Source organism: Arvicola amphibius, chromosome 2 (assembly GCF_903992535.2).
Source record: "Arvicola amphibius chromosome 2, mArvAmp1.2, whole genome shotgun sequence".
Classification (NCBI taxonomy): Eukaryota; Metazoa; Chordata; class Mammalia; order Rodentia; family Cricetidae; genus Arvicola; species Arvicola amphibius.
Window position 1 is genome coordinate 132,248,977 of NC_052048.2, and position 27,307 is coordinate 132,276,283.

The 27,307-nt window shown below is 43.0% G+C and overlaps 1 protein-coding gene across 1 annotated transcript in view; it reads right to left on the reverse strand.

The window, feature by feature from the left end:
* Positions 1-3,253: 3,253 nt before the first annotated feature.
* Selenoi (selenoprotein I) overlaps positions 3,254-27,307 on the reverse strand; it is a 35,164-nt gene continuing 11,110 nt past the window's right edge. The window contains exons 2-10 of the mRNA XM_038318544.1: positions 21,931-21,999; positions 20,796-20,904; positions 19,470-19,544; positions 15,363-15,625; positions 14,635-14,743; positions 10,355-10,403; positions 8,107-8,287; positions 6,840-7,025; positions 3,254-3,582 (exon numbers count right to left, since the gene is read on the reverse strand). Of these exons, the coding sequence (XP_038174472.1) occupies positions 3,484-3,582; positions 6,840-7,025; positions 8,107-8,287; positions 10,355-10,403; positions 14,635-14,743; positions 15,363-15,625; positions 19,470-19,544; positions 20,796-20,904; positions 21,931-21,999 (1,140 nt within the window). The 3' untranslated portion in view covers positions 3,254-3,483. The remainder of the gene's footprint in view (positions 3,583-6,839; positions 7,026-8,106; positions 8,288-10,354; positions 10,404-14,634; positions 14,744-15,362; positions 15,626-19,469; positions 19,545-20,795; positions 20,905-21,930; positions 22,000-27,307) is intronic.

Consider the following 27,307-nt stretch of genomic DNA (forward strand, 5'->3'; position numbering starts at 1 on the left):
CTCAAAAGTTGCTGTCCACAGGTTTGACTTTCTTCTCTGGGGTTATTCCCAGTCCTTCACCAGTAAAAAGATATAAGGCATTGACCATCTGAATGTGGCAAGGTCTGGTGGCAACCAAGTCAGGGTTGACTCAGTGAGCTCATCCTGTCCTACACGGTGGCTACAAGTAGGTTTCAAGTTATAATACAAAGGGAGAAAGTAGCCAGACAGAGGAGGCACACGCCTTTAATGCCAGTACTCAGGAAGCAGAGATAGGCAGACCTGAGTTCAAAGCCAGTCTAGTCTACTGAGTAAGTTACAGGACAGCTATTGCTACAGAGAAGTCCTGTCTGGAACCCCCCACCCACCCCTCACAAAGTGCGAGCAGCAATCCTAGACTTAGATACTTCCAATTAAAAAGAATTTATCTTTCTATTTTCATAGGTCATGGAGTTAAAGTCTGCTTTGGGAAGCAAGGTGCTACCCATATGTCTTCTGACTACTCCCTTAATGGTCAGGTTCAAAGTCACAAGCAATATGACATGAACTTAGCACATGCTAACCCAGACATACACCTCTCTCCCCAGCTGCCTCATGAGAGAACACATAGCAGTATTAGCAGTGGTATTGTAATATCCTAAACCATGTTCAACATTTTCTTTTCAAAATTGGAATTAAAAGTATGTCAATCATAATATTGAAATGTCAAGGAAAAATTAGTTATATTTTTACTTCAAAGTTACTCTAATGCTCTAAAACCTATAAACAATTACTATTTTTCAAGACAGTGATGGTGGGCATTTCAAACAGTATTCTGAAATAAGATCATATATATATATATATATAATCGAAAGATCAGAGGTGGCAGCCTCTATCCAAGACCCTCGCAGATACAGGGAGATTACTTTCTGACAAGCCTGAAAGGGCCTTTTCATACCATAACTAAAGGTGTCTGTAGCATGGGTCCAGCAGAATAACAATGCAAACCCCTAGCCTGACCAAGGCACTCTATTCCGCAACTACAGAAAGCACACACGCATGCTCCTGCCCATGAAGCCGGTCCCCAAAAGACATCTCTGTGTCACCTGGGACAGGCTGTGGCGTAAACGCACCCAAATAGAGCACATAAGCTTTTAGAATTGTTTACGTTTGGGAAGTGTAGAGGAAGGGGTGTGACTGAGACACACAGAGCTCCTGAGTATCAAGTCTCTCATCCGCTGCTGCACAGCGACAACAAATGGCAGAGGACGTGAGCCGGCCGGGAGGGACTCACAAGTCCACAGCACTCTGAAATAGTGTCAAAACTACCTAAACTAGGAACCTTTACATCACAGAGATGTGTTAAACACAAAACAAAGGGCACAAAACATTTTTCAAATCCACTTGATGCAACAAGAAGAGGACAGATACATTGAAAAAGGGAGGGAGAGAGGGAGGGAAGGAAGGAGGGAAGAAAAGGAGACAGCCCACAAATTACAGGACATGATCCTTCAATATACTGTACAAGGTGAAGAAAGTCTGTGGTCCAAATTCATTATTTAATAAATATTTACATTATTTTCTTTTATACAAATGATTATTCCTGTGTACAACGCCAAAAAAAAAAAAGAAACAGTAAAATGATCATCAAAAACCTTATAACAAAGCTCTTTCCCGACTCGGAGTTGCCCAATTCAGTTCTACAGGGCACGAGTACACAGCACAGTTATCTTTATGTAACTGGCTAGTTTTCTGACCTCCATGATGGCAATTTATTAAGGAACACAGAGTCACTTTCCACCTTCCACATCAACGTCTGCTTTCAGTTCTTGTCTTAGAGAAAGTCCCTAAACACGCACCAGCCTTACAAACAGTTAAAACCCGCACAGGGCCGTGGGTTAGTGCCTCACTCAGTTCAACAGCCTGCACGACAATGATTCGCTCAGGTGGAACATCAGTTACTTTTTACAAAGCAGCAGACAAAAATTCAACAAAGAGATGAGCTACAATATTTAAGAATGGTCACATTCATAGGTAAATAACAGTTATGACTTTAATTACATATCAACACAGTGGTGCCTATCTTATCCAAGTGCAACCTACCCAGAAAAAAAAAGGGGTTTAAGACACACTCTTCATTTAAGCACAAACCTCATTCAGTGGAAAAATAAAACCAGCAAGTAAATTTCAGTACCACCAAATTAAATAAAGACAAAGTCCAAAGAAAGAGAATGTCCACATTTATAAAATGGTGAGATTTATGAGATAACCACAATACAGCTAAAGGGAGTTTTGTGTTGTCAGTAAACCTCAAAAATTACTGAGTCATCTTAAAGAGTAAATACTCAGTAAGGCATATATATCAAAAGTTTTCTTCAAATAGGGAGGTGGGAGAGTTTGGGGAGAGAGACTGTCTCTCTGCCTTATCTTATCCCGTGTCAGATTAAAAACCACAGCACCTCACCTTGAGAAGGAGAGAGAATGAAAGCAAGCAGACAGGTGGCCAGGCAGTGCCAGGATGCTAACTGTGGTCATCATGAAGTTCTGGGTTCCTAACTCCAGTTTAAGTTTTCTCTCACAAGGTCCTTTATCTGCAGCCTCATAAGTACCACGAGAATGGGACTGTCAAACACAGCCTCAAGAATCATGGCTCAGCCGGGCGGTGGTGGCGCACGCCTTTAATCCCAGCACTCGGGAGGCAGAGGCAGGCGGATCTCTGTGAGTTCGAGGCCAGCCTGGTCTACAAGAGCTAGTTCCAGGACAGGCTCCAAAGCCACAGAGAAACCCTGTCTCGAAAAAACCAAAAAGAAAAAAAAAAAAAAAAAAGAATCATGGCTCCCAGGCACCCAATCCTGACAGGAGGAAACGCCACAAGTAAACAACTTGCCACAATGGGGAGGTGCAATACAATCCATTCTCTACTAAGTAACAACATAACTCTTCTCTCTAAAAGAAAAACTAAACAATTGATCAGCATTGAGCCACAGGAAAAGCCAGGCACCAGACAACCTCTCGAAGATCCAGGGAGAATAACCAGGATTTGGCAACTGTACAAATCTGTGTTCTGTGTTCGCTGGTATCTCGGGTCAGAGAGACTTGTTTGATGCTTCTCTACCATAGATCTGGGCTGTCAACCATTTCCACAGCTAAAGACCTTTTATAAAGTATCAAATATTAGGACATGTTGTGGCTATCTGAACGTTATTAGTGTTCCTGAATCAATCTGGGAACTTTAAACATAAAAGTAAAGCATCCTTAACTCTGTATGAGTCGAAACATTATGGACTCATGAAGCTAGGAACATTTAGCTGGTTTAATGTACTCTGTGCTTAACCAAAATGTCTCATGGTTTTATAAAAAAATAAAGTTGGGAGTTAGAAAGCCCAAAATTCCACAAGCTCAGATCATGTTCACTCCTGCTGTCCACACGGCACATTGCGATCCCACAGCTGCCAGGCAGAGCAGTTGAGTCCAGTAGTGATGGATGGGTATTTACAGGCGTTCTTTACAGCGCTTTCCTGGAGATTACAGGCCGACATTCTTCTCTTCCATTCCTAGTCAATCTGAGTTTGGTTTCCTCAATGAAAAGGGGTAAATCTGAAAATGGCTGCTCAGCTGCTTCACCTACAGAAAACAGAACACAAGACAGTGACCAACACGTCCCGAGTCTTCGGTGAAGGCACTCAGAACTCACCCTTTGCAGACAGTAACTTACTGACATGGTAAAACCGCCAGAAACAAGAAAGGCTCTGCTGAACCAAACTCTATCATTCTGCGAGCCTTCCAGAGCAGATAAGTTCATTCTCACACTTACTGAGGAACTGAGGGTCTTCTGACCATAACAGCTTCTAGAGAAAGCCATTACTGTGTTAGTTATTCTCACACTTCCTGAGGAACTACAGGGTCTTCTGACCCACAACAGCTTCTAGAGAGAGCCATTACTGTAGTTAGGGTCTTCTGACCACAACAGCTTCTAGAGAGAGCCATTACTGTGTTAGTTATTCTCACACTTCCTGAGGAACTACAGGGTCTTCTGACCCACAACAGCTTCTAGAGAGAGCCATTACTGTGTTAGTTGGACCCAGCAGAGTCAGTGCTGCTAGACAATGATTCCCAGCCTGGATCAAATGGTGAAAAACCTGATCTGCGACTCTGGAGACCATGCTGGCTATGGTATCCCTGGCAGGAGTCCGCTGATACTTTACACTTCCATGTAAGTCAAGGGTTTGTGTGGTTTCTGGCACAAAGACAGACAAGAAAGATGTTCTTCCTGTTCGCATGTTTGTTTTCTAGATTTCTTAAAATTATAATTTATTTTTTAAGTTTAATTATTTTTGTCTATGGGTATTCCTTACATGTATGTCCTTCACCATGTGTGTTCAGTGCCCAAGAAGTCCTGAAAGAGGCATCCAATTCCCTGGAACTGGAGTTACAGATGGCTGTGAGCCTTCATGTGGATGCTGGTAACTGAATCCAGGTCCTCTGGTACTCTTAACCACTCAGCCATCTCTCCTGCTTCCCATTTTTTTTTTAGATGTATTGATTTGGGGAGAAGGGCACATGTATGCCATGGCATGCACATGGACATCAGAGGACAAGTGCAGTGATTGGTTCTCTCCTTCAGTCAGGGGTTCTGAGACTGAACTCATAGAGCTGGGAGCAAACAGCCCCTTTACTGGCTCCATGAGAACTTTACCTTTATTTATTATTGTTGAGTGTGTGTTCAGTGCATGGGTGCTGTGTCATACGCGTGGACACGTGGAGGCCAGATGGCAGCTCGAGTCAGTTCTCTCCTTCCATCTTTACATGGGTTCCAGGGACCCAACTCCAGTTATGGCCTGCCGGGCCCTCGCACGGGTCCTCCTGTGCAGTAGAAGTAAATCTGTACTGCTCTCACAATGGAAGAAAGATTGTGAAGGCTGCAGAAGGTCAGAGAGGAAAGTGCTGACGGAGCCCTGAGAAACACTGGGGCTGGGGCTGCAGAGACGGCTCAGTGTTTGCTAAAGCATGAGTTCAGCTCCCAGGCCCACACTGGGCAGCTCACAGTTAACGAGTAACTCCAGCCCCACAGATCCACAGGACCCGATCCCCTCCTCTGGCTTCCACAGGCCCTACACTCACATCACAGACCCCCCCACACAGAGGGATGTGTCTGGTGGATATACAGTTTCTAAAGAGAAGAGTCTGGCAAAGTGTGGCAGCACATCTTCACTCCCAGCTCTCAGGAGGTAGAGGCCTCAGCTGAGGCTGAGCTATGGTCTCCAGGCAGTTCCAGACCAACTAGGGCACACTAAACAAAACAAGTGTCTTGAAATTACAACACACTGGCAATGGTCACTCATAAAATCAATGAATTAATGCCCCCCCAAAATTGGCAAAATGTCTATAATAAATCTTTAAGAATAAAAACATAAGCAATCATCTGACATCACAGTTCATCAGGTTTCTCACGTTTTGTTCATCAAGCCGACTCTCAGCAGGCCCCTTCTAAAACAAACACAGGGAGCAGAGGCTACAGTGGCAGTGTGGATGCTCAGTCTACCCCACGCCTGCAGGCATCCTCTCACCAGGACACAAACCAAAGAAAAGAGCATTCCAGTGTGTTCATACCAGCACTGTAGAGATTAAATCACTAGATAAATAAAATAAGCTGACTAGGACTGGTAACTGGGTAACTGCTGGTGGTTCCCTGATGGAATACGATGTGGCAACGACGAAAACATGTAAAATAACTAGAGAACTAGAGAGGGTGCTGGAGTGGGGGAGGACAGCCACATAGCTTGGACATCATTCTATGTGTCAATTCATCCTGAGGTGACCTCTTATTTTGGAAGAGAACACTGGATATACAAAGTACTTATTTGTGTCTGTGCTTTCTTGAGACAGGGTCTTGCCATGCACGTCCGAGTCAGCCTCAAGCTATCTTCCTGCTTCTTCATCCTTAGCACTGAAGAGACAGCCATGCTCGGACACACCCGGAAAAGCACTAACCATTTTCCTCTACATTTTTTCATTATTTGCTGATAAAGGTAAAGGCTTATGAGATAAAAACTGTAATAATGCAAATGACTTCCTCAAGTCTAAAATTCTGATCTGCCTCTGCTGGCCAGTTGGTTTTTTGTTTTGTTTTCTAAACCTGACACAGATTAGAGTCATCTAGGAAGGAGAACCTCAACTGAGAAAGTGCCGCCATCAGACTGGCAAGCCTGTGGTTCATTTTCTTGATTAATGAATGATGCCTGTGAGTCCAGCCTATAGTGGGCGGTGCCACCCATAGACAGACAGGCAGCCATGGGTGCTATAAGCAAGCAGGCTGAGCAAACCACGGGGAGCAAGCCAGTAAGCAGTGCTCCTCCATGTCCTCTGCTTCAGCTCCTGCTCTAGGCTCCTGTCCCAACTTCCTTTGATAATGGACCGCGATGTGCAACTCTAGGCTGACATAAGCCCTGTCTTTCCTGAGTTGCTTTGGGTTTTAGGGTTTATCATGGCAATAGAAGCCCTAAGATACCGCCCTACTCCATTTCTCACAGGATCAGGAACAGACAGGGGAGCACTATAAACCAATGTTACTTGTTTTCCCCAAATTAAATTAGTAAACAATGAAAGTGTCCTAGGAATAAAAAGGCAAAGAAACAGAAACAAGTGCGATTATCTGGTCTCACATAAAGAAAAGCACAGTGTTTTCTCAACAAAATCACTTATATAACGATTTAAGATAAGAACTAATGAACTTAAAAATCATTTGTAGCTGCCATAATATAATCATGAGGCGTCCCCACACTTCCAGTCGCTACACTCACAAGTCCCTCTGCAGTGCTTCCCCACTGTCTAGATGCCTAAGAAGCCGACAAGAGCCGCCTGCCGTGCTCTAGACTACTCACCACTTGTACTCCGTAGTGGATGTGAGCCAGAGTGAAGGCTGCTGTGAGCACGTAGAGGAGAAGACTCTCGAGGTGGGAGGCCACTGCGCCTATGTTCACTGCTGCCACAACCAAGAAGAGAGGAAGCAGCAACCAGTTCAAAGTTGGGCACCGTGTGCTGCTCATTTGGCAAACAATTAGCTGACACTTGGGAGAGGCACGAACAGGGAAGGAAAAGGGGGTATTAATTAACAAAGCACTTTTAAAACCAGCCACATTCAAAAAGCTTTCAAGAGTGGATCTGTTGTCAATAGTTCTCAATTGCTCAGGGCCCCAAGTGGCCCGACCCCACCCTTGAAGCACTGATCCTGGCACGGTATCAGAAGAGACTCAGACAATGTAGTGGGGATGTGGCACTGGTTAATCTCCACTATCAGCATGACTACATTTAGAGTCATCTCGGAAACACACCTCTGGGCGTGTCTGTGGAGGAGTTTCCAGAGAGGTTTAAATGAGGAAGGAAGACCCACTCGTACGTGGGCAGCACTATCCGTGCGCTGGAGTCCTGGACTGAATAAAAAGAAAGAAGTGAGCCGAGAAGTACCCTCGATGCTCCCTCACTAAAACTGCAATGTGACCAATATCAACCTGACACCATGACACCCCGCCATGATGAACTGTTTCCCCTCTTAGAGCACAAGCCAAGGGCCGAGAGATGTTGGCTCAGCAGTTAAGAGCACTGGCTACTCTTCCAGAGGTCCTGAGTTCAATTCCCAGCAACCACATAGTGGATCACAACCATCTATAATGAAGTCTGGCACTCTCTTCTGGCCTGCAGGCATACATGCGGCCAGAACACAGTATACATAATAAATAAATTTAAAAAAAAAGCACAAGCCCAAACAAATCCTTCTGTAAACTGCCTGTCAGGTACTCTGCCACAGGATGAGAAAAGGACTAACAGATGCTACAGAAGGCATTTTCTCACAGTGCAGTAACAACTGAGATAAAAGTAGCTCCCAATTTTAAAACTCTATGTTATGTGAAGAACAATTTCAAAACAGCCTTCTAAACCTGGACACAACTAAACTTCTTCATGGTAATAAAGAGGAAACATGACCTCCAACCTCCAATCAGCAATGAATACCTTTCAAAGGCTGTTCTGATTCTTCGTTTTGTTATTTTAGTTTTGTGAGATGTGGTCTCATGTAGCCCAGGCTGGCCTTGAATTATAGGCATAAGCTACCACATCAGGCTTAATGATTTTGAAAAAAAGAAAAAGTCTTACTGTGATATTGGCAAAAGCTGTTCCAACCATGAAGTAGAATATTCTAGGGTGAATTTCTAAAATATCTGAAGGAGACCGGAGGACCCACACTGTAGACAAAGTGAAGAGCAGACATGGAGAGAAGAAGGGGACCATGACTTCATAAACGGAGTTGTGTTTCAGAGTGTTGCTTTTGTAACTTCTGAAAAATCAATACAGAACATCATTACATAAGACACGCGCCTAACCCTACGGTCTCCAAACTCCTCTCGGATGCATTCTTACTGTGTGTTTACTATCCATGGCACAGAGAGCCGCCATCATTACCCTACTTTAAAGACAGGCTAAGTTAGGAGGAAATGCTCTCACTTTGTAACTGCTACCAAGGCCAGGATTACAACTGAGGCTCTGACCCCGGATCAATCCTCCCACTTTCTTCATTTCTCTATTGTTAGACAGAGCCTCACCATGCGGCCATGGCTGGCCTGGAACTCACTATGTAGATCCACCTGCCTCTGTTTCCAGAGTGCTGGGATGAAAGTAATGTACTGCCCCTTTCTTACTTTTTGAACCAATGATCAACAGCTGTGTTAGGAATGGAGCCATGAGGCCAGAGAGATGCTTAGAACAGTGGTTCTCAACCCGTGGATCACGATCCCTTTGGAGGTTGTTAGGCAACCCTCTCACAGAGGTCACATATCAGATATTACATTATGATTAATAACAGTAGCAAAATTACAATTATGAAGTAGCAACGAAAAAATTCTATGATTGGGGTCACCACATGAGGAACTGTATTCAAGTGTTGCAGCATTAGGAAGGTTGAGAACCACTGGCTTAGAAGTTACAAGTCCTGACTGTTTTTTCCAGGGAACCCAGGTTTAGTTCCCAGCACCTACATAGAGGCTCACAAACTAACTACAGTTACAGGGGATCCAACACCCTCCTCTGGTCTCCCTGGGCAACAGGAATGCATGTGATACAAACACATACATGCAAGCAAAATACCCATACATATAAAAAAAAAAATCAAAGTGATACAGATTTAGAGCATATATATTTCACATAAAAGGTTCTGAAGAGAGACATTCTGTGTCTCTAAGTTCACTGGGAGTAATCCAGTGTGTCTGCTCATCTGAATAGGGCTCCAAATTCTAATCTTGGTGTGGTAATTGATCACATTACCTTGGACAGTGTGTGGCCCAATCAAAGCCTCATCTATAAGAAGAGGAAATGACTCAAATGATGGGCATGGTTTGCAAACTTTAAATGCTATTACCTGTCTAAAGACAGGGTCTTACTGTGTACTGTTGGCAGACCTGGTACTCATTACATAGCCCAGGCTGGCTGGCCTTAGTCGCCAAAGCGCTGAGATTATGAGTGTGCCCCACATTTGACTTAAAATTTATCACTTCTATAAATGACCATCACCACAGCAGACGCTATATAGAGCTTGTCTAGACATGGGCAGGAGTCTGTAAGACAGATCTGGGTGTGGAAGGACTAAGTAGGAAGGACAAGATAAAAAAAAAACGGTAGCAGAGGAAACAGCCAGGCCAAAATTACTGAGACATGAAAGAACAAAATATTTTTGGCCAAAACAAGGCAAGTCAGGGCAGCAAGCAAAGATGGGATGTGCACCAATCGGAACGGAAAGTCCACCTCTACCCTACCTAAGGAAATAGTCCCCAAAGGCAGGAAAGTCCACACAACCTCTCAGGTGAGAACGAACGGCAGCATAAAGTCCTGTCCTAACCCACACATATTCAGCTTGTATGATCTCATTAACCACACTATAATTGTTCATACAAAGAATGTGAACAAATCAATATTCAACAAGAAAATACTCCCTGTAGGTAGATTCAGTCACAAAAAAGTGACAAACTTCAAGACTGCTGGATCCGAAACCTCAACAAAAGAGCTCCTCGGTTTTATAGTTGACTACGTGAGCCAGCAGAGACAACCTCAATGTCAAGTCCTCACTCTAGATCTCAAGTACAGGCTTTAAACTTTTCAAAATGTCAGATTACAAAAATAAGCAGTTAGTTGGGCCTGGGGGCTCACGCCTTGAATCCCAGCACTCAGGAAACAGGCAGGCAGATGTCTAAGTTCGGGGCCAGCTTGGTCTGCAGAGCGAATTCAGGACAGCCAGAGCTGCACAGAGAAACTCTTGAAAACAGAAAGCAAACAGCCCTTCCATTCTAACACAACTGTTAAAGATGCCTTTTCTTTTCTTTTTCCTTTCCACAACTCAAAAAAAAATACTTACCTAAAAAAGTTTAGTAAACTCATTGGAAGAGTCACACATAATGCACAGCCTAAAAAGAAGAATATTTAAATCATTATGAATTTCAAGAGTGATTATTTTACAGTAATTGCACCCATAAAAACCATCCGAGACTTTAGGGCCAGTGGTCTTCAGGTTCAAGTTTATTACTACAGCGAAAGTACTTTTCTAAAAAGCAGCTGTGGGTGGAGAGCGCAGCACACAGTTCAGTCTGTGAAGCCAGCACAGGCTAGAGCAGCCAGCCTTGACTTCGGTCATAGAACCACGACACTCTGGGAAACCCAACCTTTCAGCCAGTGCCTCATTCTCTTCATTTTTGAAACAAAAAATAGTACCAAGTGCATAGTGCTTGAAAACTGTGTGAATTATTACATGCAAAGACACCAGACCAGCACCCACACAGGGCAAACTAGAAAATCAATATGAGCTACTACAAAGGGGGTAGAGGGAGCAAACAATACTTGGGAACTGTTGCTTCCTGCTTCATTTTATTTTATTTACTTTTTAAAAATGATTTATCTTTACTTCATGTCCATTTATTTTTTCCTGTATGAAGGTGTTGAGTCCTTTGGAACTGGAGTTAGACAGTTAGGAACTGCCATATGAATGCTGGGAATTGAACTCAGGACCTCTGGAAGAGTAGTGAGTGCTCTTAACCACTGAGCCACCTCCCCAGCCCCTCCTATTTCATTTTAATCTTCCTAGAATCTTCAGTTTCTCTCCTCCCCCACCCTATCCACACAACGTTTATTCTTCTGAGAAAGCCCCCTGGTTCTGGGGCCCTGTGGCACAGCTCACCCTGTCACGCCCCACCGTCTGCTATGTTCTAGAGCTTTCAGTCCTTAGCATTCAACTGCTCAAATCGTCCTCCAGGAAATACACTCCTGAAATCCAACAGTAAGCATGTAGACAGCCTGTGCTCTAAGTTAGCAAAAGAAAAACTACCTTTATTTCTTCTCTAAGTGGAATTTAGTTATGTTCTGTTAAAGACTTACCTATTAAATTCTAAATTTCAAGTATACAGTAGAGATGAAACCCATTTATGCACACCGGCTTTTCATAGTGCCGTAATTTAAGGCCAGATTTCTTATTCCTCACATTTCTAACATATCACATAGGAACTTTAAGAAAACAAAATAAAACTCTAAGATGGGACTGGAGAGAGATGACTCAGCTGCTGGGAGAACTGACTCTCATCCAGAGGACTCGGGCTCAGTTCCCAGCGCCAACATGGTGGCTAATAACCATCTATAACTCCAGTTCCAGGGGATCTGATAGCATCTTCTGGTCTCTGTGATATACAGACACATGTGCAAGCAAAACACTCACATATATATAGAATTAAGAAATACAGAAATAAGCCATCAACAAGAGCTGAAAGATGCCTCAACAGTTAACTGTTCCCTACTGTTGCAGGGAACCCATGTTTAAGTCCCAGCACCAAATGATAGCTCACAACCATCTGTAACCCCAGATTCAGAGGAGCCAGTACCCTCCTCTGGTCTCTATAGGCATGAGGCATGCGTACAGTACACAGACATATCTGTAAACAAAACATCCATACATATAAAACTAAAAGAAAAACCCAAAAAATTCCACCAAAATAAAAAGCATCTTAAAGAGAAGTTTAAAAAGACACATGAGAGAACTGTAATTAATCAACCCAAAAGATTAATGCACACAAAACACAAGAGCATACAGGAAGTGTTCAACAATTCTATTGGGAAAAATGGGCTAGAGTATAAAAACACACAGAAACAAACAAATGGTTATTAAACTTAAGTAAGTTCATTCAGGAGAAATGCAAATTGAAGCTATCCCAGTGTATCACTTCTTACCCACAGATTAACAAACATGGCAATATACTATGATGGAGAAACTATGAATTAACAGCATTTCCACAATTGCTCATATGCATGTAAAATCGACACCAGTGTGGAGCGAAACACGGAAGTGTTCAACACAGCACCTGTCCTTCATTAACTATTCTACTTCTAGGACTCTCTTCCACACTAGCTAGCTGGCAAAACGTATAAGACACGTGCACAAGACTATTTACTCCAACAACGTGTGCAACAGCAAAGGCCTGGAGACAACCCAAAGGCTGGCTGCAACAAGAGATGAGGCAAACCCTTACACACTATCACGGACACACAGCAGTGGGGATGGGGGCATCTACAAACAAGGCAATAAAATGATGCATGCTTTTCCAAACCATGAATTAAGAGCTAAGAATAAGGTTGGAGAGATAGCTTAGCGGGTAAAGACACTTGTTGCCAAGTCTGACAACCAGAGTTCTATCATGGAGAAGGAGAGCTGTCCCCTGTGGCACACACAGAGAACAGGTAATAAACAGGTAACAAACAAAAATTAAGGATGGCTGAGAGAAAAGGAGAATAAGTAAAATAAAAGCTATACTTCTTTGAGTATATTGTTTTATAGATTTCACTTTGTAATCATAAATATTTTCTGCAACTATAAAGAATAAAATTCAAAAGAAAACCCAATGCTTATAAGTTGAAGCAAAATTTACATGTACATACCCAAAAATAGTGTCAAATACCAAAGTGGCACCTTTACTATCAGATTCCATTTGGAATCATCATTTTGAATTATGTGGCATTTCTACCATAAAACTAGCTTTAGACCCCTATGCATCTGCTGAAGGAACGGCTAACAAAGAGCATTAGTGTCTGCGAGTGCGGCTGGATGAAGAGCACACCCAACCCTTCATCACTGTTTATAACAGAGACAGCTGGATGTGGGGAGCTTCCCGATATGTGCTCATGCTAACTTCTGATCTGGACGTGGGGAGCTTCCCGATACGGGCTCATGCTAACTTCTGATCTGGACGTGGGGAACTTCCCGATATGTGCTCATGCTAACTTCTGATCTGGACGTGGGGAGCTTCCCGATATGTGCTCATGCTAACTTCTGATCTGGACGTGGGGAGCTTCCCGATATGTGCTCATGCTAACTTCTGATCTGGACGTGGGGAGCTTCCCGATATGTGCTCATGCTAACTTCTGATCTGGACGTGGGGAGCTTCCCGATATGTGCTCATGCTAACTTCTGGTTTAGCCGAAGGAGCCGTCTGTGGGCAGCTGACTGTGAGCAACAGAGCACTGGTGGTTTGGAAAGCAGTAAAAGGCAAGGATTCTAGGCTATTACTTTAGAAGTCAGATATATGAGAATAAAACGCATACATGTAGGCTATTGATCTGCTGCTTTATCTAAGCACAACCCAACCTATTCCTGCTGGTGAACCTTGGTAAAGCTCAGAAACTACTGCCTACTGTATAGACACTGGCCTTCCAGTGGTTCTGGGCCACATTTAGGAGCCGTTCTGTTTTACCTACAAAACATTTATCTGTACAAAGTGGTTTTATTACTTATTTGTTCATTTTTAAGCCTTGAAAAAGCTACTTTTCCTCTCCTACCATTAGTAAATCTCTAAATCAAGCAGCTTGTCTCATGGAGGCTTGTTACATTTTACATTTAAATTTGATATGCTGAATTTAAAGAATATAGAAACATCTACTGTATTAGGTACTTTAAAACATTAACCATGTGCTTTCACGGACACTTAAGCCAGACATGGGGACACACACCTCCCAGCACTTGGGAGGTGGAGGCAAGAGGATCAGGAGTTAAGGGCAGACTTGGTTATATAAAATCCTGCCTCAGAAAAAAAAAAATGGGGCTGAAGTGATGGGGTGGACACAGCCCTGAGACGGGGGTGATGGTACATGATGGGGCAGGTGTGACGGCTTCGGTCTGCCATGAAGGTTGCCTTCTTAGGGAGCAATAGACAGGGTACAAAGATGGTAACCATAACCAAACCCTCCAGCATCTAGTAGCATGAGAAGGAAGGTATCCAAGAGGAAAAGAGGCTTAACTTTTTGGGCAAACATTAAATTTCCATATTTCATCTACTCTTTCAAATTAACAATTTTCAACTTGAAACAGGTATGAATTGTCCACTAAATGTAAGTCCTCCAATACAGTCTCGACTAAACAGGTAACAACTTTACAAAGTTTGCATGGTGATCTACTTTGGCATTTCTGTTCGATTAGAAAAGGCTTGGTGCCCAACAACAAAACCCATTGTTTTCTTTAACATTCTGATAGGAACCCTATAGGGCCGTCGGGTTAGTCTGCTTGCTGGAGAACAAGGAAAGAGTGTTATCACTTGCTATGTTCAACACTGGCTTTGCATAACAAAGTGATGTTAAGACAGGCTTCGACATGGAGCTCCTTACCAATAATCATTGCAGTGAATAGGTCTCTATATAAGAAATTAAACAGGAAAGGTTCATACCAGGCCTCAACTCCCACCACTGCGGTCACTATGTAGACAAAAGAAATAGTCTGGAAGAAAACATAGACAGGAAGAGGCATCAGCAGCTGAACAATCAAGGAAGCCAACAGGGCTTTATGCATCACTAAGTCTAATCAAAGTGACTACTGAAAAATGTGCTTGAATTTGCTTTATGGCACATCTTGCCTATAAGAGACTTCTTCCCCTCCAATATTGCCATCAGATAGTGACACCGCAGGCAATGCGGGCAGGCGGTCACCATCTGCAGCCCTCTGAAGGCAGTTTACAAACTGACCAACCTCCAACAGCAAACACAACCCGATTTCCCTTTTCTTTATTGGCTTCTTATGGCAAATAGAGAAAAGGCAACACAAAAAGATTCAAAGGCAGAGAATTAACACAGGTCTAGCTGATGAGACAAAGCTCTCAACTCACTGAAGTTGGCAAGGAAGACAAATGGCCAACAGTTCAGTCATATTTGCACACCTTTCTCTAAAAATAAAATAAAATAAAAATCAACCTGTCAAACTAAATCATATTTAATAACATTAAGAAGCCACCACTCCAGCCCCACACATCAGTTCTAACTTGCTAATGCCTAACAGCAGTGAAGAAGGGTAACAAAAACTTTAAAACATGCAAACCATTTAGGGCAGAATGCATACTTACCACTTGGCTAATGTCATATCCCCAGGGCAGGAAAAGAACGCCTGTGTTATACTTTTCCCAGTGAGACAGGATGAAAGAAAACAAAACTACCCAGAGCAGGAGATAGAGAACAAAAACACTGACACCAGTCGGTCCTCGTCCAAAGATGGAGTACACAGTCACAACAAAGTAAACACATGACCAACTATCTAGGCCATGGTCAAAAAGTTCCCCTAAAGGGGTGCTGGAATTGGTTCTGCGTGCTTGTTTCCCATCTACTCCATCTGCAACAAAACACATCACAGAAAACGGTCAACATCTGGCCAACACGCATGGAGAAAGTCAACTTCAGGAAACCGGTAGAAAGATGCGGCCAAGTCATATGGATGTTAAGTGCAACTCCAGCCAATGATCCAGTCTGGTCTTTAAATCATACAACTCAGACATTCCAGGAAAAAACAAACAAACAAACAAAAAAAACATGCAACTTCTCTTTCTAAAGATTATTTATCTATTTATTTATTTTGGTGTGTATGTGCATTCTAGCTGGACTCCAAACTCTCCAAACTGGGCACAGACTCTCTGGTTCTCACAGATGCTCATCACAGTTATCTAGCTGACCACTTCTTGCTCCAGTCATCAATCTCGCTTCATCCTCGGTGACCTCAGGGCCTCCCCTCACTGCTCTGCTCCGCCCTCACTGGAAGTGCTGTCAGAACACGCATACAGTAAGGCAGGGAGCACACACTATGACTGAATCTGTTGAACTTGTACATCGCACTCACTGTTTTTGCTGCTATGAAAATGACAAGAAGGGGCAGGAGAGACAGCTTAGCAGTTAGGAACACTGCTTGCTCTTCCAGAGGACTTAGGTTTGATTCCCAAAACCCATGTGGTGACTAACAACTACCTGTAATTCTGGTTCCAGGGGATCTGACAGCCTCTTCTGGCCTTTGCAGGCACCAGGCACACACATGGCATACAGACATATACACAGGCAAAACACCCAAATATGTAAGTTAAAATAAATGAATAAAAATTATAAGAACCTTATAATTGAGCTTGCCCTTGGAGTGTTTACAACCGAGAAAGGGACAGAAGACAATCACTAAAGGCATGGTGTGTCACAAACCAGGAAAAGAGTGTAGGGCCCGGGTCTACCCCTGTTCCTGGGGTTCATCTTGAGGACAGTTTTCTGGTCAGCTAACTAAAACATTCTGTTTGTTCCTGTGCTCCCTCTGCCCTGCCTGGTTAGCTGTAGGGCATTGTTGACTCCATCTTTGGTGTGGTAATTTCCCACCTGCCTGGGCGGAAATCCTTGCGCAGCAGCGAGGTATATAAGGATTTCCCCAAAGTTGAATAAACAGCATTCGGCTGATCTCCTTTCAAATGACCCAGGTCTCTTGTGTGTTCTTTCAATCTGCAGGCCCCCTTGTCCGACTTGCGTATGGTACAGTGGCGCGCGAACTGTACCAAGGGGGTAACACAGAATCGGGTGTTACAAAAGAGGACAAAAAAGACAAGGGTTCCCTTCAGAAGATCTAGACTGGCCTTTAGAGCGAGATGAAATGTGAGTGGGGACGTAGAACTGAATTGGATCTCAGCAGGTAAGAGATATAGGAGGATGCCATTTCAGGAGAGGAGTGCTATCAGCAACCTGCGCTGAGATGGAAACCACAGTGCACAGCAGAAGCCCTGGGTGCCAAAGAGCACAACTCACACTCAGAAAATATAAGTAGTATATAGTCTGATTGGAAGCCAGTATGTGAAGGCAGTATCAGAAGGCTAGAAGAGGAGCTGGAGAGATGACTTAGCATTTGCTGCTCTTGCAGAGGACCCAGGTTCGGTTTCTAGCATCCACATGGCGGCTCACGACCATCCTTAACTCCAGTTCTAGATCTGATGCCTTCATCTGGCCTCCTGGGACACTTGATATGCATGGTGCACATATATACATGCAGGTAAAACATTCATACATTATAAAAGAAAAAAGTAAGCCACACACTTGGTTCTCTATTAAAAACACATAAAACAAAAACCTCTAACAAGAGATTTGAGCCACTTCAAAAATTTTAGGGACTAGAGAGAGCAACTAAAAGATGTATGAATAGAAAAGGACAAGAGAAAATGTTATGCTTTAGGAAGGTTCGCTGAAACAGTGGGACTGACAGGCTGGAGACGGGGACCCTAGTCCCTAGTTAGCCTAGATAGGGATGGAGTACAATGGGATGAGAAGCGGTGGAACAATACCAAAGAGAGAGAACCCGGGTGCGGGAGTGCTGACTTCCACTCAGGTGACAGGAAGGATATCAAGTTGGAGGTCACTGAGCCACAAGGGAAACTCAAAGAAAACCAAACAAGTAAAAATGAGAGAATACATAAGATGAAGACCCAAGAAGACAACTGCCCAGGTTTCTAGCCTGGGCACCAGGAGAGCAGCGGTGCTCCTACAAAGATACACAGAGGGAAGCAGGAGACCAGCAGGGCAGGAGTGTGGGGCTCATGGGGTTGGGATTCTTTTCTGCTTCCATATGGCTGAAATATCTAGGAACAAACAAACAAACAAACAAAAACCCTTTCTCTTATTCACTGGCTTAACAATTCTTTAAATTTCTGTTTAACTCATATGGCTAAACCATCAAATACACAGACACACATTAATCAGTTTTTGTGCACTTTTTCAGTGACTTCATTACAGCTCGCTACACTGGGTCTGAGTATGTTTCAGAATATAATCTTTTCCTCAGAATGGTGATTTATAGGATAGTCCATTATTATAAAAGACATGTTTAAAACTACCAAAACTACTACAGTACCAAATAATTTTTGCAATACTTGCACAGTCACACTTACTAAAGATTATAAGCTCCCCATGTTAGTTCATGACTAGTTCTGCAACAAATGGCTTGTGTCAGTATCTGCAGAAACCGTGGACCTGAGACAACTGGAACACGGGGCCTGACAAGGCTCATGAGAAATGCTGCTGGCAGAAAGAGCTCACGGGTCTCTTCGTCTTTCCCTAGTCCTCAAGGCAGCCCTCGGCAATGAACTCCCTTAGCAGCATTTTAAAACCTGCTCACCTTTTTCAACAATTCTATACAGCCTCTATCCAATCACAGAGCCTTTACCTAAGGTTTCCTGATCTCCTCACTCCTACAGTTCTCCCACCCACCATGTCAGCACTGATGTTCCACGTCACACTGGTTCTGAAAACAAACTCTTTGTATTTGAAAAGACTCAGACAGCTTGAGCTTCAGGTCTGCTACTTCACATGTACTTGAAAACCAGATACTGAACTGCTCCTGTGTGCCAGGCAATGTTCTAGAAACTTAGGTTGCAACAGTAAACAAGAACACTCACTCTTAATTTCTATGTCCAGATTTCTTGCCAAACTTAAGGCAACAATGTCTTACTCCAAGAGCTGGTAAATCTTGTGGTAAAAGCCAAATAATGGATACTTTGGCTTTGTGGGCCATACCCTTTGTGAGACTCTGTTGTAACTTCTCAATGGATCTTTATTGCAGGAAGGCAGCCATGGACAGCACATAAGGAAATGCACACTGCTGTACTCCGGGAAAGCTGTGCTAAGGGAGAGTCCATTTTCTCCAGAGGCATGGTCCTTGGCAGGCTGCTCATGCCAATAGATGGCTCTAACTACAGCCATGCCCATATGACAGTACTAACTGGACTCAGTGGGTTAGAAAAGAAAAGAGGTCATCAAGTTCGGAAGAGGATGTGCAAGGGGCTCCAAGAAAGGTTGAGGAGGGAGGAGTTGACACGATTTAAACATACAACATATATAGGAATTACTAAAGAACTCTTAAAAATTTCTTGAACAACAAAAATAAAACACACAACAAAAACATTAACAAAAACCTTACTTCCAAAAATAGAAAGTTATCCAGAGTTGGCCTGCAAACAGTCACCTGGCAATCCCTATTTTATTCTGAATCCCTGGCAGTGACACTGCTTTTCATAGACTCAAAAATATAAATGATTAATTTGAACAAGATATTAATAGACCCTAGTTAAAATGAGTAAAGCATAGAAGAAAATGCATATTTAATGAATGCTTAGTCTTGCTGATATGGCAGCCATGGACTAAATAAGCATTTGCCAGTTTCTTACCTAGAGTGTAGGCTACGAAGTTGAGGATGCCCACAACAATCCAAACCCAGTCAGGCACATGCTTGTGACCTGGTGCTGTGAAGGAAAACAACCAAGATTTTATTTACTATGGTCAACTGCAACCGCTCTCACCACTCCACCTGCTGCCACTGAGAAATGCTGCTACTTGTTAATGAGGAGTTGTTACGTCACCATGTACTCTGAATGCAGAACTAAAATATTAAAAGCTAGCAGGTCCCAACTCAGTTTTAATAAGCTATGCTCCAGACCAATGTCAAAAGTATTTTAGAAGCCAGATGGTAGTGGCGCATGCCCTTTATCCTAGCACTTAGGAGGCAGAGGCAGGCCTCCGTGAGTTCGAATCCAGCATGGTATATTAAATGAGCTCCAGGATAGCCAAGGCTACACAGAGAAACTCTGCCTTGAAAAATAAAAGACAATAAGAAAAAAGAAAGAAAGAAAGAAAGAAAGAAAGGAAGGAAGGAAGGAAGGAAGGAAGGAAGGAAGGAAGGAAGGAAGGAAGGAAGGAAAGAAGGAAGGAAGGAAGAGGAAAAAATAGAAAAGGCCAGCTGTAGGACTCAAGCCTGTAGTTTCAGCTACTCAAGAGGCTAAGGTAGGAGGATTGAAAGTTGGAGGCCAGCCAGGGCAACTTAGTAAGACCCTGCCTCAAAATAAAATTTGAAAAACTTGGCTGGGTTTACAGTTAGTGACACAGTACAAGTCTAGTGTGTCTAAGGTCCTGAGTCTAATCATTACCTGTCCGCCACCCCACCCCCAACAAGACAACAACAGAAAGCTGCTAAGGCCCAGCTAAGGACCATTTCCAGAGAAAATCAGGAGTCACGTATTCCCTTAGGAAAAGAGGCAGTTTCTCTTCTATGACTAGAGATGGGAGAGGGTCATTCCTGGCTTTGTAGGCACGGTGGGCCCTACTTGGTACTGATTCTTAGATAGTTTCAGAATTCTAAGTTTCTGCCTACATGCAAATCCTTTTTAAAAAATGTTTGTGAACTTATGCTATATGCTAAAGCTAGTCCTGAAGTTCTGACCCTCTTGCCCCTAATGCAAATTGCTGAGATTACAAGCATGCATAACACCCATCTTCTAATTATTCATTATTTGCCAAAAACCTCGCTGCTTTTTAGACAGCATATCTAAATTTAATAGATTTAACATTATAAAAACCACAATCCCAACATTTTATATAACATTCTAACATCCAAAACTTTCAGAAACATAAGCATCTTAGATATAGAAACTAACTAACCACACCTGTTTGCTACTCAAGACATTTTAAATTATGCATTAAGATAATAAAGTTCTCACCTGAAGCATAAAAGTCAGGATCAAAGTATGTCAAAAGTAGGAAATTGAACACAACCAGCAGAAATCCAGAAAAGGTTATAAGATTGGGAGCCAGCCAAGCAGGAAATACCTGTGGTTTTTTTCAAAATAGTTGTAAATAAGTAAATAAAGCTCTGTTCAATAAATATCACAACATACAAAACTAGGTCATAAAACTGTCAATTTGAAAGAGCATATGCAGGTGTTATAACTCCAACTGGTAGATGAACATTTCTTTCTCCTCCCTGTTCCTTATCTTTAGAAGATTCTTTGATACACAAACTTTATATATATTCAGCTTATTTTAGAATGTTTCAAAGGCCTTTTATAGAAATGATCAATTACAGTGTATATATCTAGGGGTGAGTGCAGCACCTCTATTATAGCTTACTAAAGACACTGTTGGCTGGACCTGCAAGCACAGGCTGTAATCTCAGCTACTCAGGACAGTGAGGCAGGGGCATTCCAAGTCCAAAGCGACTCAGCGAGTCCTTGTTTTAAAAGTAAAAGGTGTGGGGAGGGAGGGCTGGAGAGATGGCTCAGCAGTTAAGAGCACTGACTACTTTTCCAGAGGACCTGGGTTCAATTCTCAGCACCCACATGGCAGCTCAAAACTGTAACTCCAGTTCCAGGGCATCTGGCACCCTCACAGATATGTATGCAAAAAATGCACATAAAACTTTAAAAGGTTTAAAAAAATTAAAAAGGCAAAAGGGGCTGGAAAGTGGCTTACTGGTTACGAGCATTTGTCCTTTCAGAGGATCCAAGTTCAATTCCCAGCATCCCCATGGTGGCTCACAACTCCATCCAGGGCCCTGATGCCTTCTTACCTCCAAGGGCACTAGCCATGCCCATGGTACAGACATGCATGTAGGCAAAACACTCATACACATAAAATAACAAATATAAATAAATCTAAAACAATTTTTTTCAAAAAGTAAAAAGAAGGCTGAGGACACAGTTCTGTGTGGACCACTGGGGCAGCAGGAATGAGGCCGTAGGGTCAATAACCAGACCTGCAAAGAGTAAACTGAGAGCGGCAGCAATAATCTCTGTGAGATGGGTTAAAATACTCAAAACTCGTTTCAACGAAAATGCACACCATTAATAACCTTACCTTCACTATAGTGTTCCAAAACGGATGCATGACATACAGAGAGAGTGGGTTGGTATCCAAAGCACTGTACTGTTGAGAAACGAAACATTCAGAGTTAACCCTTACTCACTAACAACTGACAGCATTTCTTAAAAACAACAGTGCAAAGAGCACATCTACTTCTATGCTATCCCCTCTAGACAACAAACTAGAGTAAATGGGGCAAAACTGTTAAGCAGTCAGGTATTACTTTATGGCAGGAGGCAAGGGCCACAGAGAAAGTAAACAGGCCAGCCCAAAGCACAGAGTTTACCCTAACGTGGTTGTTTCATTCACAAACACCAAGTCCAAACTGCCAGGACCATCATCCGCTCATCCTTTCTCCCCTGTCAATCAACTGTATAATGTTGTGGCGTTTCCGTGAAGACACTCACAACATGGACCAGGGACAGAGCTGAGTGGTGGAGCACTGAGGCGACACTCTTAAGAGAAAGGAGAGGATATGTGCACACATCTTCATTGTCATAGTTACTATACAGGACAGGCAATATGCATACTGCCTCCATTACATTCAGAGCAGGCACGTTCTCAATCTCCTACATCCCTGTTCACCTCACACACACCATTATTAAAACTTTTACTGGACAATTCTGAGTGACCTTTCTCTCTTATTCACCTGTGAACTGAAAGTGATAGCCCTTAACTCAGTGGACTATCATAAAGATTTGGCAAGATAAGAATATGCACAGCCGGACAGTGGTGGCGCACGTCTTTAATCCCAGCAGTCAGGAAGCAGAGGTGGGCAGATCTCTGTGAGTTTGAGGCCAAACTGGTCAAGAGCTAGTTACAGGACAGGCTACAGAGAAACCTTGTCTCAAAAAACCAAAATAATAGTAATAATAAAATAAAAATCACCTAGCCGATGTTTGGAATCCCTGGCTGTAAGTTCAGCATATACATAAAATGAGTTTGGGGGTCTGAAACCTGGACAATGAAAGGCTCCACAGAACAGCGGTCAAATGTGTTTGAGATGGCGTGTCTCAGGAGGATTCTAGGCATCACACGAAGATATAGGCTGCGCAACAATAACATTAAGAAACATCTCCATCTACAGAAGGAAGCAAACTACAGGATACAGGAATGGCGCTTGAGATACTTCGGCCATGTTATGAGAATGAATGATAGCACTGCTTGGAGGAGTGCACAGGATAAGATGAAGAGGAAGACCCAAAAAACGCATAAAGGAACAGACAGCATAAAGGAAGACTGGAACCTTGGGTATGACAGTAACAAAAGCATCTGCCCAGGATAGGAACAACTGGAGAACCGCCATAAAAGGCTGCCCATGCATGCTCAGCATTGCCAGGGCATAAATGATGATGATGACACATAAAATAAGCAGTAAACAGTCATAGCTAATATTTTTAATTTAGTTAATACAACCAATACCTTATTAATTAACATAATCAATACCTTAATATAGTTAAGATCAAGTTGTATCTAAGATTTTTAAGACATTTAAAGTCAATAATGTTTAACTACTCCAGGCAATGGTGGCACACGCCTTTAATTCCAGCACTGGGGAGGTAGAGGCAGGCAGATCTCTGTAAGTTCGAGGCTAGCAAGTTGCAGGACAGCCAAGGTTACATGGAGAAACTCTGTCCTGAAAAGCAAAAAAATAAAAAAAGAATGTTTAACTACAACTATACAGCCAATGTTTTCTTTTTTTTTCTTCTTGAAACAGGGTTTCTTTGTAACCACCATGGTTGTCCTGGAACTTGTTCTATAGACCAGGCTGGCCTCGAATTCACAGAGATCTGCCTGCCTCTGCCTCCAAAGGGCTAGGATTAAAGGTGTGCGCCACCAACACCTGGTCAGCTAATATTTTCAATGCCTCGAGTACTAAAACATGAACAAAACAGAAACTGAAAATGATTAAATATGGTTAGCACAGGCTTAATCAGTAACCCAAATATCTACTCAACAAATTCTTTGTGTGACATTCTTCCACTTCTCTAGCCCATTATGACCAAAATGGAATAAAAGACTTGATGCAGAGAATAAGAAGATGATGAAGACATGGCTTGCTTGTACTGGCCAGAGTCACGCTCCGGGGCTATCTCCAGACTCTCACAGACTCACTGAAGCAGTCGTACTGAAACTTTCAGCAAACTGTGCTGTGATGAGGCTTTCACCCACACAGTGCATAACAGACATCACCACAAGAGAAGCTCCACAGAAAGAAAGCACCTGCACTGACAGCTCACCTGAAGCCTCCAGGCCTAGGCATCTGCAACTCCACGCACAGATGACTCAGTGGGAGTGTCCTGGCCTCCACTTCACAAAGTGTACCCAGACCATGTGATGGAGCCAGGAGGCCAGAAAAACTGGAAAAGCACCCATTTCAGGCCCATCTGCTGGAAAAGGACGAAGGCTGGAAGAAGTTCAAGTGAGAAGGAAATAGTTTGAGGCACAACACAAGTATCTAATGGGCACAGTGTCCAAACTGTCAAAGAGCCTTGTTCATGAACAGAGTAATTTTCAATTAGAGCCAAGAAAAAGGGGTTTTGTTTTGGTTTGGTTTTTTTTTTTTGTTTTTTTTTTTTGTTTTTTTTTTTTTTTTTGAGACAGGGTTTCTCTATGTAGCTAGCCCTGGCTGTCCTGGAACTCTCTTTGTAGACCAGGTTGGACTCAAACTCACAGATCCACCTGCTTTGCTAGGGTTAAGGCCTGTGCCACCACTGCCAGCTCAAAGAAAGTCTTTAATGGGTAACATTTCAGTGTGAGAAACCTCTTTTTATAGTCTGACACTTTAAACCTCTACTCCAGAAGCACAGAATAAGTTAAGAATAATATAAAATAAAGACAAAAGGGCCATTTTACCCTCTACGATTCTAATTTGATATTCAATAGTAGTCAGTGAGCTCAAGTATCCTATACTCAGATCAGTGTACAAGTCCAGGGCAGCAAACAACAGCCCTATACAACACTCAGTGTTCTCCACCTACACCAATGCTTCTTACGGCCACACACCATTTAAGCAAATCTTAGCAGTCCCACGAGTCAAGAGGAGTAAGAACGACAATACTTCACGAGGAAAACCCTGCACACACTATTAAAGGTGCTAACTGAGCTTGACACAGGTGTTGACTCACGTTTGTTAAATACACTTTGACACTGCACTGGGATGTTTTGGTACACCCCAGAGAATGTGAATTTAGCCAACTCATCGAGATAACATCTGGCTTACTCTGGCTCCACAGTCTACAGGGCCTGGAAAAGCATTGGAGACCAGACTCTGAGACTATTTCCAAGGGAACTACCCAAAGGTAACCTAACCTAGAACATGTCTGATCCACAGCTGAGCAGTCTGAATTACCTGGCTTTTTAAGTGTTTTCTGTTACCAAGAACCAAACAAAGCTTACCCCTTCCCAAAAGAGGGCAGTCTGGTGCTAGTCAGCTTTTCTATACACTAATAAATCCTCAACCCCATATCTGAATCCTGTGTTTCAACTTGCTCTACAAAGTTAAGCAGAGAAGAGCCTAAATAACAGGCCTTTAACTAACTGGCAATAGCCTTCCCTGTCACGGCAACCTGTCCTTCATCTGTTGTAGTGCGGAGGCGGGCAGGCCTGCTTTTCGTCCCACCCGATCCCACACAGCTAGCTTTACACCCAAAATAATAACACACAAATTGTATTCATTTAAACACTGCCTGGCCCATCAGTTTCAGCCTCTTATTAGCTAATTCTCACATCTTGCTTTAACCCATATTTAGTGATGTGTGTAGCACCACGAGGTGGTGGCTTACCAGGAAAGATTCAGCATGTCTGATCTGGTGGCTGGATCCATGGCGTCTGTCTCAGAGAGGACAGGCATCTCGTCTGACTAACTTCCCTTCTTCCCAGCATTCTGTTCTGTCTATTCCACCTATCTAAATCCTGCCCTATCAAAAAGCCAAGGCAGTTTCTTTATTAACCAATGAGAGTCCTCCATCAATCTGTTCCCATACATGCACCTTTTATGGCTCCTCTTCGAACGTCTTCGGCCTTGTTTGCCTCCTAAGTGCAGTTCACTAGACCAAGGGTTGGAAGGCTTTTAGTTAAAAGTCAAATAAGAAACACTTTAGGCCTTGGAGGATTAATGGTCTCTGCAACAAATATGCCGTACTACCATTGAGAGAAAAGCAGTCACTCAAAATACATAAGCAAATAAGCATGGCCTTGTTCTACTACAGCTTCACTCACCAAAGCAGGTGCTCAGAGACCTGGGACTCGGCTGCGGAAGGCCCAGTCTGTTGTCGATCCAGCACAGCGGCTGGTCGAGATGGAAGGGAACATGACTAGAAGCCTCTGTTCCTCAGCAAGGCAGGCTCCTAAAACACTTCGTGTCCTTTGGCAACAGTATCACACCACAGGCTTCGGACACCTTAAGTCACCTGGCTCCTCGGACTGGGACTGTCACATACGGGCCACTGGTCACCTGCTCTACAAAGCATAAAACTGCACTGGCCACCTCAACACTTCAGCCTGCTGGAGTCAGCTCATTTCTACACTTCCCCAGAGAGCTTTTATTTTTTTAAATACAGACTAAATTGCCCTAGAAAGTTAAATGTGCCTCCAAAACTCTCAGCATGTAAATCTAAGTCATGCTAATAACACCAATCCTTAGGTCTCATGAAAATGCCAATTGAGCTGGGTGTTGGTAATGCACGCCTTTAATCCCAGCACTCGGGAGGCAGAGGCAGGAGGATCTCTATGAGTTTGAGGCCAGCCTGGTCTACAAGAGCTAGTTCCAGGACAGGCTCCAAAGCTACAGAGAAACCCTTTCTTGAAAAACCAAAAATAAACAAACAAACAAACAAATAAATAAATAAATATGCCCGTTGAAGTAGAGCTTCTAGGCCACTCCCTCAGGATGGCTATTACATTACATCTCATCTCATTTTTATTTGCATACAGAACGCAGTAATGTCATCTAAAACAATTATGCCTATCTTACAGTAAGAGATTTTCACAGTCTGAGTGAAATCCACAAATATTCTAAGCAATGTTTTGCCTAAATCAAAAGCTTTTCTTATATTTCTATTTGAGCTGGGAAACAAAGCAGATTCACTCTTCCCTCCTCCGTAGACTACAATATTTATGACTACCTGTGCTCCCTGACAGAGGCCGTGCTACACCACTGACAGGAGAACAATAAAACCAGTGTTTGGTGAGCTCATCGAGTCCATATCTAATATGAGATAGGATGCGTGGAAGAACAAGTACACATCATTAGGCACGATAAGATAAACGATGAACGACGTAAACTGTGATACGGGAGAGGGGAGCAGAGCAGACAGGAAGGAGGCCCTTTGGGAAAAGGGCCAAGCCTGGAAATGCTGCCACACACCAA